Source organism: Chanos chanos, chromosome 2, assembly GCF_902362185.1.
Source record: "Chanos chanos chromosome 2, fChaCha1.1, whole genome shotgun sequence".
NCBI lineage: Eukaryota > Metazoa > Chordata > Actinopteri > Gonorynchiformes > Chanidae > Chanos > Chanos chanos.
The window spans coordinates 19,867,523-19,881,747 of record NC_044496.1 but is presented as its reverse complement, the minus strand read 5'-3'; the positions used below and the strand labels follow the sequence as shown (position 1 = coordinate 19,881,747).

Genomic DNA, 14,225 nt, shown 5'->3' with positions numbered 1-14,225 from the left:
CCTAGTTACTTATCTCTGACCTTAGTTTGACAGGAGAGAGAGGGACTGTCTGGTGAAAAGGTTCACTTATCAATTGAATTGTAGATTGCCTCTAAAGACCATTAAATTCAAGGACAGGGCCATAATCTTTGGGACTTTTGGCCCTTTGAAGTTTTGTTCTTCCGATTTTCTTCTCTTTTTATAGAAAGAGCATTGAACTCATTCAAAACAACTGACCGAATAATTGTTGTTCATTAACTAGTGCCAACTTATTTTTGGATTCCACATTCTACATTCCAAGAGCTTTCCTACATCAACCCAAAGGGACGTGTGTGTGTGTATCTGAGTGTGTTATGCATAAGAGAGAGAGAGAGAGAGAGAGAGAGAGAGAGAGAGAGAGTAATGATCATACTACAGCTCCAATGAGTTACTTTTAAAATCAAAAATATTGCATAAATTAATTTGCATGAATTCAGCCCTTCTACTAATTGGGTTTAAAGATAAACTCGTACTTGTTGTATGTTCATAAAACGTTCATACTTCTACTCATCTGGGTTTGTTTAGCATCATAATCACGTGTCTGGTCTCTGTCCAAAGATTACACCATGGTGCGCCTGCGTATGGTGGGAGGGGCCGCATGGGAAATACACAAACCGAAGAAAGTGCTATTATTTCTGTTAGTTTGCCAGCGCTGTGTACGCGTACAACGGTTGGTGGAAACATCTCGGATATTTGATGAATGATTGACGACAAAGTTAATCGTATATTTTAGTATTTCGCTATTGATTTGTTTTTTATTCCCTGAGGCTAACTGAGGCATACGGTCGTTTTTTAGTTGCTATGAGCGACTCATACCAACTGTAAAGCGACTTTTCCCACCGTTTCAGAGGCATTGCAATGCCCTCTGATTTCATACCGCTGTTCAGCGCGGATATCGACCTGAATTCTCCAAACTCCCTTTATTCCAAAGGTAACTTTTTCTGTTTTTAGCTATGTAACTTTTCATCCGTAATCCCTTAGCAGAAATGCTTTTGCTGTACGTAAGGTATGAGTCATTTTAACACACCTGCTCTGTTAGCGTGTTTCTCAGACTCTTAGGTTAGTCAGTTGAATAAACTGTAGTTTAAGGTCTGCAACTGTCCTCTCGAGTTATCCGATTCATTCCGTTAGGGAATGTTATTGATGCAGCCCGTCGTCACTGTGCTGTCGGTAATATGTCTCAGTGTTAAGTATCAGTAATAAGTCGCATGAACTGCAGTTTAACAGACATAAATTGGTACAATAATGTTTTATTTATATTTTACTGAGAGAAGCAGTTTTGAGAAGAAATAAAACGAGCCCTGAAGTTTTTCATCCAACACGGCGCATGGCTCCTTATAAAATAGGGGGGCGGAGTATACCGCGAGGCTGTCAACAGACGCTTTAAACGGGCCTTTTTGTCGTCAACATAGCTGTCAATTCCAGTTGCCTATAGCACGACGCCAGTATTCTGTTTGCCTCAACGCGCTAATTACAGTCAGTTAGTGTTGTATGTAAGAGTTTGATTTAACACGTGATATCATGATATCAGTGTTTCCTTCTGAAATTAACACACATTTCTCTGCTGGTAGGCGCACTGCCACGTTACTTTTTAAAACTGTCTGACAAAACTTTAACGTATAAGACTGATATAGATTTTTTTTTTTCAATTTGATTAAATGGGGTTTGTTCGCCTTGAAAGAGCACAAATTCTGGCCGCTCGCCTAATCCCTTGCACGACAACTTTGTGTTTTCGCCTACATATATACTGACAGTTTTGTGCGATATCAGCTACAGATAATAACGTGAATGAGCATAAAATAAGCAAGCGGTCTTGCTGAGGTCGTGCTCCATTCATTCGGCAGATAACGAAGCACGAGTATTTGTAGTGCTTCGGAGATCTTCAGTAGAAACGTAGCAGAAATGTTAGCAGAAACTTTCAGGGTATGGAACACATTCCTTGTCTTAGATGTGATCTAGGTATTTAAATGTTCTATAAATTTATATTAAGTCTCTTGTACAGTTTACGGTATGATTTATGTACCTTACTGTTATGGAGAACAGAAGCTATGGCATTTTATCTTTAGCAGCAGAAATTACGTGAAATTAATTGTTTCTTGCCACTCTCCTGTAAGTACAGTCAGGAAGTTCAAACGAAATGGTACGTTCTGCTGTAAACTCGCATCTTATGCCAGGTATGCAATGCACATTTGAGTAATTCAAGGCAAAGAGCAGTGGGGGAAATGTTCAGAGAGAAGATACGATTGTTTTGTATCTGTTTTCAGTTTTTATAAATTTGCCACAAAGCCATTGAAGTTATCACTGACTAGTCTATTCCTTAATAAGGATGTTATAAAGCGGTGGCCGTTTACTCTTATGCTGCCTGCGCAGTCGCCATGAAGCATTCTGTCAAAGAATAAACTGACTTTGCTCAAACATTCTTAGCATAAAGTCATGTAATAGGTATGCTGTGAATCACGTTATGCATTCACAGTTTCCTCTTACTTCTGTCCAACGCTTTATTTTCAATTTCCTGTGAAGTAGACACTCTTCCTGTTGTTGGTGAAGATTCGTTGCTCTTTCTGTCCATTGGTCCAACTTTTAAGGAAATTGGAGATCAAAGGTGGCAACTTAATTGATTTTTTAGAAACACATTTAAAAATCTGTCATTAGTACAGAGTTTCTTGTTAGTGTTTTCTTCTAGCATAGTTTATTCTCTGCATTTTCTCCATTTGGCTAAGAACTTGGGGCTGGAACCAGTGCCCACATTATATAAGGAATAATCTTGTGGGTAATCCAGGGAAAGGGCTGCTGGCTGCTGCTGTTGTTTTTATTCAGGTATTTTAAGCACAGCTGAGGCTCAGACACCAAAGCTTATGGGGGATTGCTTATCTTTTATTTTTGTTTTCTTCCCGTTAACTAGTTCATCATTAGGGCATTGTGTAGTGTGGAAATGGAACACAGTCCTAAATGCCATGTTCCTGTTTGGTAGCTGTTTTTGATATAAATTTAGTGGTTCTCCTTCTCTCTTTTCTGTTTTTGAAGCAAGGCCTACATGCACGAAAACTGAAACCCAGTCTACGACGGACAAATGCTCCTTCTGTTTCGACAGTCTGCATGTGGGAGCAGTTGCTTTGGAAAACAGGCAAAAACAAGGCTGTAAAAGGAGTTTACCAGGCTCTTATAATTAGTTCAACATTACACCAAAGGTCATAGGCACTGGGACTCTTTAAAAGCAGTTAGGCTATCCTCAAGAATGAACACGAATTTATAAACAAGAAAAAAGGACAGTCCACATCTCTATTCCACTGACTGTCTGAATTTACAAATGGAATCACCAGCCTACCCTAAGAGCAAGATTTGATAACTTGACGTTGACCATCGTTTACAACATTGTTAAGTGTGTATAGTAAATGAGTTTCATTGTCCATATCTGTAATAGAACCCTTATTGTAACAACATGGTCTTTGACTCTAATAAACCTTTAGTTATATATAAGTTGATTACAGTTAACTTCACTGATGGTCTGCATGCTATATTAAGAACCAAGCATTCATTTGCTTTGGTCTTGATGCAGTGTTGCATGTTAATAAGAAGGTGCAAACCATGCTATTCCACAGTGAAAGGAAATTCTTTGTTTCCAATGATGTGGTATTTGCGAAAACATTGAATTTACACAATCTGTTCATTACAAAACTGATGTCACAAATGATCACCCCACTAGTTTTACAAGCTTTCTAACTTTTTTTTTTAGTTGCTCTGTATTTGCTTATTCATGATCGAGACAAATTTGGAAAGGCTCATAAAACTGTTTGGAATGATTGTGGGAGGTGAAAATGAGGACCAAGGAAGAATCTTGGGTAGCTGCATGTGTGTACTAATGAACTAGGACATCATATAAAGTGATGGGTACAGTGCTGTGGAGATGCAGGGTGGCATATGGTTGTACATCTCCTAAATGATGTCAAAATGTCACGGAGACCTGTGTGTAAGTTCGTAAGACTTATGTTTTGAATATTTGTTGGGGAATGCATTGTTTCGAATCCACACTGCCCAGCCCAAACAAAGACTGCTATGTGACATTGGCCACTATGCTTAGCTGTAGTTACTATTTATATAACTATGTCACTACGTATGTCAATACAACTTGTCATCCGTGTCACAAAGAAGCAACCTTTGGGAAAAGAGGTAAGAACTTTCCCTGATATATCACAGGCACTGTAATATACCTTAGTTTGTGTTTGCTGACACCATCATAAAAAACATGTATATGTGCTCAGACAGTGTAGAAGAGTTTTATTTCAGCTTTCTTAATTTATAGTTACACATTTGCATTTTATTTCATATTCCAAATCATATAGGTACTTTGTTAATGTAAAAAAGCCTTTAGATTAACAAACTAAAGAGTCTATAACCCTGAGTCTCTCTTTTCTTAAAGTGCTTAAAAAATGCTTAACAGAGAATGTACCATTGAAAGTACAGTAAGCAGTGCAGAGACACAAAATATTGCCGTTCTCATAGAAAATAAACAGTTATTCTAAAACTGATAACAAGATCATCGTTACTTCTATTTTGTGGCTTTTTTTTATTTCAAACTAAGACAGCTGAAGTCTAATGAACTGAGAGCTTGTCCTCACATACTTAAACAGAGATCATAATCATTCTAACAAGTAAATTGATGTTCACTATGTGGGTGTTCAGGGTTTAATTGGCTTATTTGGGGTCTCTTCGGTTTCTAGTGCCATCTCTGACTTGAAATGACACTGTTACAATTTTTGACCCTAATCTGGTTGTATACCTAATGCAACATAGTTTATTTTGGTAAATCCATACTAACACTTACTATTACAATTTCACACATAAATAAACACATGTATGCAATCTCAAATCTTGCACAAAGCAGGATTAGTGATACCTTGCTTTTTGACCTTTTGGATTAAGATAGGGAAAGAAGCTTATATTTAAAGGAAATTTATTCTTTCCCTTGAATGTTCCCTTTCCACACATTGTTTTTCTCCCAGTATGAAAATTAGGTACTTATCAGTGTGCATCTTTTCTTCATTAATCTGCCTCTTGATTTTTTATTATTTTGTCAAGAGCACTGAACTTAAAAATATCTCCCTTTTGTCTTAAACTCCTTGGTGAGCTGTTTTTTTAAATTTTCAAACCAGTCTGACACATAGACTTGGGTAACACCTCCAGGGACTCCAAAAGGTGTTTGAATGGATTTGTCACCAGGTAGCAGTTTATAAGCTTTGGTGTATAGTCAGAGACATGGAACTGTGTGAGTGGGAAAAGGGTGAGGCAGAAATGCAGATGTTTCAGTGTCAAATTATTCTCAGAAGATATCCACTTCTGACTTATGTCTGTACGTATGGACGTATAAAAGTCAGGTTTTATACCGCTACGTGGGCCGCACAAAAATTCTTTTAAAATCTATGTGACCTGCATTTCTACAACTCGGCATTTGTAAAGTTGGTTGGAAGGTTGATTAATGTGTGGTGTGTCTTCATTTGTTTCTCTCAGAGATTTTTGTATAAGCCAAAAGAAAGTCGAGAGTTTATTTGGAACAGCTCATAGTTTTCTTTGCACTTGAGCCATATGCTGTTAAAGAAATGCTTTCTCATGTTTTCAGTTTAAACATAAGGAAATAGGTCTTGACACATAAATAAAGACCAGGCTCTATTTATCTTCATGAAATGCTCAGAAAAGTCAAACACACTTGTTATATGCCAATACTCAAGTCAGTTTTTGAGGGCAACACCTTCCTTTACCTTTTGTTTGTGAGTATATTTATAGTAGTTTGTTCCCCTTTCTGCAGCAGTTATAATGAAGCAGAGCTTTCCCTTTTTTTAAAAAAAGAACAATTATCTCTTTCACGCCTTCTCTTTTCTTACAGCGTGCTCTGCAGCCTCCTCAGCTTGTATTACAATGCACTGTGTGTTACAATAGCTGGTTTGCAACACGTTAGCATCCCTTCAACACAATGCTGTCAAAGCAAAATTGCAATGTAACTGCAAGCCTGAAAGGATGTGGGTCAGGTCTACCTCATGGCCTAATGTATAGTTGGGAAACTTTCTTTTCACCTAGAATAGTCTTCCTCTGTAATGTCCACAGACAATTTAACCGAACCTGTTTGAACTCATCTGAGCTTCAGTTGAACTCTGTGATCCCAGAACCATGAATGTGTAACAGTTTCTTTGAAACTCTTTGGAGCCTTGTAGTGTGTATCTGTGATCTGTGTCACTGTGGTCACTGGGTTTCTTTAGTGGCTGTTTCACAAGTAGCCACGCTGTGCCATTGTTTTGACAAACAAGACTTGGATGGCACAGTCTGTATGTATTGCTTTTCTGTTTTGAGGAAGGAGAGATACACGATCTCTGTTGAGCTTAGCTAGTGACAGTATCACCTCATGAAAAACCTGCATGCTTATGAGGCAGTTAAAATATGTTACAAAATGTTAACCCATTATAAAAGTGCCTTTTATAGTAACTTTAAAGCTGCTAAAGCTGGTATTTTTTGTGTCATCACCATCAGGAAATATGAGGTTGTAGAAAAATATTAACTTATTGTAAAACATTTTTAGAAGGCTATTCATGCCTATGGAAGGCAGTGATGTATAATATTTCATTTCAAAGTGTGAGTGCCGTGTTACCAAACTGCTTGATATTTCTTTGAGATTTGGTTGTAAGTTTGGTTTTGCTCTTTCATTGTCTGTGAATGTTCATTGACACCTCGGGTTTGAAACTATTTAGCTATGCATACCTTTGCTCAGGTCTGATACTAGTTGTATAGGAATAATGACAGCAGTTACCAAGATGTGCATAGACCTGTTTGAGCGATTTAATCTTTACACTGCAAAAGCAACCCATACTCTGATTTCGTAAGAACTTGTATGTGCTGTGTATGTGAATCCTCAGCTGTCACACAGACTCAAATCGGTCGCTTAATGTAAAATTGGCTTGCTCCAGCAACTTTTGCCTCAAAACTTCCCAGGAGTTAATGGTTAACATTAACCAAACCACAGTGAAAGAAAAAAAATTCATTAGCTGTGGGTCGAAATATTACCTTCCCCAGTATTTGCTATGCTTGACAGTGACTTTGTTTCAGCACTCACAATGTAATGCATGAGTGGTTAAACCACCAGCAACCGTGACAACAGTCACACTGCACTAACAACACTCTCCTCTCACCCAGCAGAAAAGACAGTTTAAAGTCAATGTTTATGCTCTATCAACATTCAGAAGCAAATTTTACCAGCAGGTGCATACATTTGTCTTCATTCCCAAACTTAATTCCAGTAGTTGATCTATTTCAGTAATGATCAATTTCAGGACTTATGGTACAATTGTAAACATTGTATGTATATTTTTAATATGTCGTAGTTTGCCTGAAGTGCCAGGCTGCCCCTGTTACCTGACTGTTTTCTGAAATGCATAAAAAGTTTATGATGTCCTTTTTGTTTGTAGCTCCCTATGAACTGTATCATTCAGCATCCTAAAAAATGCATTGAAACAAAACAGTAAGAAACGGACAACACATCCTGAACCGTGAAGCCACCTTTTTTGGCATTTCAGTGACGCTGCAAGGATAAGCAGGATAGCTCTCATTGTTTTGTTGTGCGCTCTCTTTTTGAAGTGACAGAACACTGACAGCATTGTGTGACAATCAGGGATTGTCAGTGCATTCTGATTGCCAAGACATTTTACCTCAGCGAGAAAGGCATGTTTTTCAGGCCACCAAAAGCATGAAATATTTAGGGGTTTCATCACAGATCCCAGGACTAACATTTACATTGTCTGATGGAGAGGAGTCAGGTTACTCGATCGGTTTACAGCTTATACCAGTACCACATCAGACAGCCTATCTCCTCCTGTGGAGTTGTCCCTAACAGGAGACACACCCTTACCACTTTTATTCCCGGCATAACTGAATTAGTCATACAACTGCCCCATTTTCTCTGTGCCACAGGTCAACTTTAAGGTATGTTCTAATTGTACAGTTTTAGTAATGGCACATGAAGGGATTTCTTGTTTAAATTACTGATATACTGCACATAACAACACTGAGACAACAAGATATAACATATTTCTGACAGCAGGTTACAGTGCATAATTATGAGCTAGTATGGTAGTGTAGCCCCCCCCCCTCCAAACCCCCCCCCCACCCCACCCCAAAAAAAAACCCTGCCTGAAAAAGTTGTGCAATCTCAGTATCCTGTGTTTTCATTCCTTCTCGGTGAGTCACCTGTAGCCTCTCTGTGGGGAAAGATTTTATATCATACACACTGACATTCCGTTTTCAATATCCGCTCTATTTCACCTCTCCTTACGTTACAATTTTGTTTTAAGATATAGACTGGGAAGATTACATAGTTGCCTGAACGTTTGCATTTGACATTGAAAGTATATAAAACAACACCCTCGCATTTCAACATTAGCATGCTACGTGAGGTTACTGTTGTTCTCCATGTGTCTGCTGGTAAGAGGTAAAATCTCCCAATGTAACTGCTGTGGGGGTAATTGCCTGAGATTGGTGCGTCATGCAGAACTGTTTTTGCTCTGAAATAGCTCGCAAATTTTGAAGTTTGTTTTTCTCTTTAATCATTGTGATGAACCACATACATACTAAAAATTTGATTCCCCCCTTCCTACCAGGTAGATGTACCCCATGGACAGTTGGACACTACCCCACATATCATCAACCCATGCACATTCACTGTTGTTTCCATGAAAAATAGATATCTGTTATGCATTACTGTTTGGTGCATACTTAGTAAACAGACTGCAGCTGTTTTATACATTGGTAGAAAGCGGTAAAAAATCGGTGATATTTGTGCACGTGTTAATGTGTAAGCGTGGTTAATTAGATTGGGATTACACACTGCTGACACACTAACTGTGTGTATTGGTGTATTGGTATAGTTATTGTGTAAATACATTAGTATAGGGGAGACTAAATATAAAATGAGACCCAGTGTCTTGCACCACAGTGGCGTGTCAAATGTCAGAACTGTGATGCTTATCTCACCTTGTAGAGGCATCGCACATAGGTACATCTACTCTAATTTTAAAGAATTTATCCACTTCATGATTTATAACAAGTGATACAACGAAGTGACTAAATTAGCATTGAGAGCTGTGCTCTAAAGATGTAGCTTTAGCAGCAGGAGATGAGTGACCTCATCAGATACTGTAAATGAAATACTGTGAGATGACCAAGAAAGCCGCAAGAATTCCATGAATGTGAGCTGCATGGCAAAGCTTTCATTTGTGTAAAGCAGTTCATAATAGTCAGAATTCTTCGGAATTGGTTGCATTTAACATTATGTCTAACCACATCTTGCAGTGAACCCAGTGTGTGCGATGTCTGTTACACTGAGTTATGGATGTATTAATATTATTTGTTCTGGCTTGCAAGTGCAATATTTAGCTGATGCTGCAGAGCAGTGTTTTAGGGATATAAAATATTCTCACACTTGGCATGATGCCTAACCTCTTTATCTGCGATCCTTTGTGTTTATCGTGGGAATGTTGTGAAAACACGCCTGGGGTCATCAAGCTGAACTGCTTGGCAGGAGCTCAGGGATAACCACCCTGTGAAGGGCATGTAAACTAGACGTGAACATCCAGAACAAGATGAAACCTGTTCCTCAGCAGAGATACCATTTGTCTGAGGGCCCTCTTTGCTGAATCCTGTTTTGATCATGAATCAATCCACAAAGCCCCAATAGGCAAATATTTTTATCAAAATAGCTTCTTGATTGCTTTCCCAACCTCCTTTGCAAAATGTTTAGCAACAGCTCACCATGGCTAAGAAAACAAAATTTTGAAAAGGGCAAATAGTTTAAGCACAAAATATAATATTCTCCACATACTGACACTTCTTACCTTTGCAACTTCCAAACTGTAAAGTAGTCACATAATTGCCGATCTCACCTACAGATCACTCATAGTACTTTAATAATGAACTCGTTCTCCTTGACTCTTTCTGATTAATCATCACACATTCAACAGCCTTAACTGCAGTGTTGGCAAAATGCTCTGATTAATATTCTTAAGGAGTGGTCTTATGCTGCCTGCTTCAGTTTTGCATGGTTTCAAGACCTCAGCCTTTGCTCTGAGTTTCCGTATCTGATGTAGCCAGATTATAGAGAACATGCGCAGGCCTGTCACCATCAATAAATGCTCATTCTGAGACCAGTTTAATAGGGTTCAAGTGTACAGACTGGTGACACTAAAGTCTCAGAAGATAGAATCTATTCGTTCTGTATTCTTTCTGAGCCACCGTCTAAAGGTGATGTTTGATTGTGGATTTCATGGGCTGATGGGTAAATGGACTGAAACTTTCATGGTTCCCCTCTGTAAACATAGCTGGAACTGATACAGCCTCAACCTTAAACCATTGTTCATCAATCATTCACTTGGGGTGAGGTGCAGAAGTACATTGGCCCTTTTTTCCTCTTTTATGTGACTAAGAATGGAGGTCTCTTGTTCTTTAGTTGAATGTTTCTCAGTGTTTTTGTCAAAGCTGTGTGAACGCTTGAAAGCAAGCGTGCTGAGTGCACTGTATGTCATGGCAAATATATATTTCTCGTTTTTCAGGCTTGCTCAGTTAGGATAGTACCTGCTTTTTCCTGTCTGATTGTCCAAGCTGCCCTTTAAATGCCTCTGTCGGTGCACCGAACACCACGTTAATCTTCGGATTGCTACCAAAAGAAGAGAATGTAGGCCCAGCCTTGTATTATTTTTTGATATGGATGGGTGTTTCTACAGATCTGACTGTCATCTGCCCATCATCTGACAGCTTAGCTGTTAGCGTCAGTTTCATAATTCCAATATTGTGTTTTATACAATCATGTTGTGTGTGTGTCTGTGTGTGCGTGTGTGTGTATGCTTGCGTGTGTGTGTGTGTGTGTGCGCGCGCGCGTGTGCTTAGCGGCCTGGCTTATGTAAATAGCTTGAATTCCACAGGGCTCTGAGATCCTGCTTTCATCTGAGCCCAATGTCTGTCCCTTCTCTTGCACCTCCTCCCTGTGAACCAACTGGTAAACAGAGCAGACAAGTTGGTTTCTGTGCTGTGCCACTCCGTTGAGCTGCATAGTCACGTTCCATTACAGAAACTCTAAGATGTAGTGGACCTTCGGTCACCATTATTCCTGAGTTTGAGAGATCTTTTGTAAACATAAAGAAAAAAAAACAAATTCATAACATTTTGGAGTGTAGATTTAGATTACCAGAAGGTGTCCCAGGCCCCGATGTCAGAACCTAGTGTGACAGTTAGTGACGAGTATTCTTATGTCAAGAACATTAAATCCCACACTACTTATAATTAGTGGACTGTGTATTGAGATGGTCATGTCCTTGTAAACCGGTGAGGATAAGATTCTGAGATGCGGGAGTGGAGTGTATTGCTGATTCCTGTCTCAATTAAAGTGATATTTTAGGGTTCTAAGCCACGCATTTAATTTTCCCAAATGGGTTTTGAAACAATGGTTTTTGGTCTCTCCACACCACACCACTGAATAGGATAGATTACAGATGATAGGAAGCACATGATTGCACATGAGATGGAAAAAACATCCGCTTTGTTGCCCAGGCCTTCCTTTTTTCTGTCCCCTGGCACTTTGGAGGTGTGTCTCTGTCTGCCTTTGTTCGCACTTCAAGGTTAGGCTATTGTTTGTAGGAAGAATGTTGGCGCTGTAATAATAATATCAAATGGCATTATACCTAGCAGTCCCAACACGTGTGAAAGTAGTATTTTTTGACGGAGTCAAAAACTTGAGCTGTCATAGATGTGCATGTTAAGGTTAAAATGTACTGTGTTCTTGTGGATATAAGTAATATAGGTAATAAATAGAACAGTATACACAATGTGCATGAAATGATGCTGTTAATTTGGATGATTATTGATTACAGAGTTGAATATTCTCTGCAGCGTAACTTTCACTGAGGATCTTAAGGATCTCAATGCTGTAGTAGATTTATTTTTGGCAAAACTTGTTACAAAATGCAGATTTTCCATATACCTGCAGTACCTTACTGTTTCTTAGCATCGGTTTCTGAAGGTCAGTATGAATTATGTATAGAATGTTACTCTTTGCAATGCATTGTAACTGCCAAAACAAAGGCGCATAGTAGGCTAACACAGAATGTCTTAATAGGGTGTTCGGCCACCTTGCCCATGACAGCTTTAGTGTGCCTTGACCTAGATTCTACAAACATCTTGAGCTCTGTTGGGGGAATGGGACATTTGGTGCTTTGTTCATTTTGTGGAGAACGCTGTCTCAAGTGCTGATCCAAAATCTCCAAGATGTATTCAACTGGGTAGAGACCTGCTAATTAGGGGTGGGCGGTATTTCTGTATTATAGTTGTCTGTGGAGTTACGTCATGCCACTGCATGAATTTTACAATACCATCAATACTGGGATATTTTTTTAAAAGCATGAAATAAAACTGTCAGAGAATTCATTGGTGTAATCAGCGATTGCATCAGAACATCTGTAAAGCGAAGGGATACATAATAGTAAAATGTCCCAGTGCTGTTATACTCAATATCAACACACATGGAATTACTCCAAACTGTTGTATAAGGCTAGTTTAAAATTGAAGTGCTATAAAAACAACTGTATGGACTGGGCATCACATCGAAATTTTTATCTGGCTATTTTGGAGCGATCAGAAGTAGGCTTACCACATCTTCAAACCCCAAACCGGGACCCTTAAGTGTACTGTACGTTCATGCACACGTACATGTACTGTATGTGTTTATGCATGCACTATAGGCGCTTTCATTAATGTGATCTTTTATGTTGGCATTTCCACCGTGCGCAACTGAAAATGCAGTGTGCAGAGCACAGCATTTTCGTTGCTGGCTACTTCACTGAAGAAATGGGCGAGTCTTCTGGAGGTCTTTAGAAAAGGTCGACTTTCTTTTTTGGCATGATGCTAACTGTTAGCTTATTGACAGATTCTGTCAGGCAGAGCAACAAGCGTCATAGCGACAGACACATTGACAACGACACCATGATTGACACACAAACAGACAAATCAGTGTTGAATTCAGATGCGCGTCACATTGTGTTTTTTGATTGGGTTAGGTAATATTGAATGGAACAGAACATGATAAACGTCTATGTAAGCGATGAAAACAAGTATAATAGTATTGTTATTATTTTAATTTTGGTGAAAGCCGGGACACTTTGGTAGTCCCGAATCCCGAATACTGTACCTGGCCATCCCCGCCATAAGAATTACTTCATTAACTCAAGAGTCACACCTGCATGGAGGTACTTATTTTCACTGTGCTTTGTATCCCTCATTTACTCAAGTGTTTTCTTTATTTTGGTAGTTATTTGTAGCACTTACTATACACTCCAAAAGTGTTGACATTGACTCAATATATACCTTAACACTTGGTAGATAGTTACACCCTTTCTTCATGGCAGTATCACCTCACATGATCAGGGCCTTCGTCAACAATCATCATCAATCATCATTATCATCATCATCATTATCATCATCACTATTATCATCACTGAATTAAACTTGAAATCTGTCTTGCTTCTCTTTCTTGGGAAGAGAATCCAGTCTTGATTAGTTTGAAACTAAGGAATACTAGAATGCATTGTGCATTGATACCTGAACAAGAATGCCTTTGTTGGATAAACAACTGTTTAAGACTTTTGTCTCAGCAGCATTGACATACTGCCAACACAAGGCAAGGTTATCTTGCTTATTTTGTATTCACAGGAAATATGGCACGAATATAGGCTATTGATAAAAAAAGAAAATCAGCATATCCTAACTTTTTCTTTCAAGATAGCCTGAGCTTGTTCTTCAGTCGTTCTATAAGAGAAGATGTGTGTTTTGCAGTTTTCTATATCCAGTCCATACAGGTTTTGCAGTTTTCTATATCTCGTCCATACAGGTTTCAGACGGGAAGTAAAGCACCTGGTTATTTGAATAGATTTTGAATGTAAGAGCAAGAGCACTGGCACATTGCTGTTGATGATAAACAAAGGGGGCTTTATCACATTGCCTTAGAAAGTGGCACAGCCTGTTTTTGTGATAAACAAGTACTTCATATATTCAGAAAAAGTAATGTAGGAATCCACCTAATGTAGCTTTCACACGAGCTCCGATTACTGGCTTTCTCTGCGAGGTTCAATTTAGATTTGGATGCATGTGCATACATCAGGGAGACAAAAAAATGCACATGCAACTGC

General features: G+C 38.8%; 1 protein-coding gene across 4 annotated transcripts in view; it reads left to right on the top strand.

Moving 5' to 3' along the window:
* Window positions 1–700: 700 nt before the first annotated feature.
* The window catches only part of nfat5b (nuclear factor of activated T cells 5b), a 40,491-nt gene continuing 26,966 nt past the window's right edge, over window positions 701–14,225 (top strand). For all 4 annotated transcript variants that reach the window (XM_030765905.1, XM_030765904.1, XM_030765903.1 and 1 more), the window contains exon 1: window positions 701–949. In XM_030765905.1, coding sequence (XP_030621765.1) covers window positions 877–949 — 73 coding nt within the window. In that variant the 5' untranslated portion in view covers window positions 701–876. The remainder of the gene's footprint in view (window positions 950–14,225) is intronic.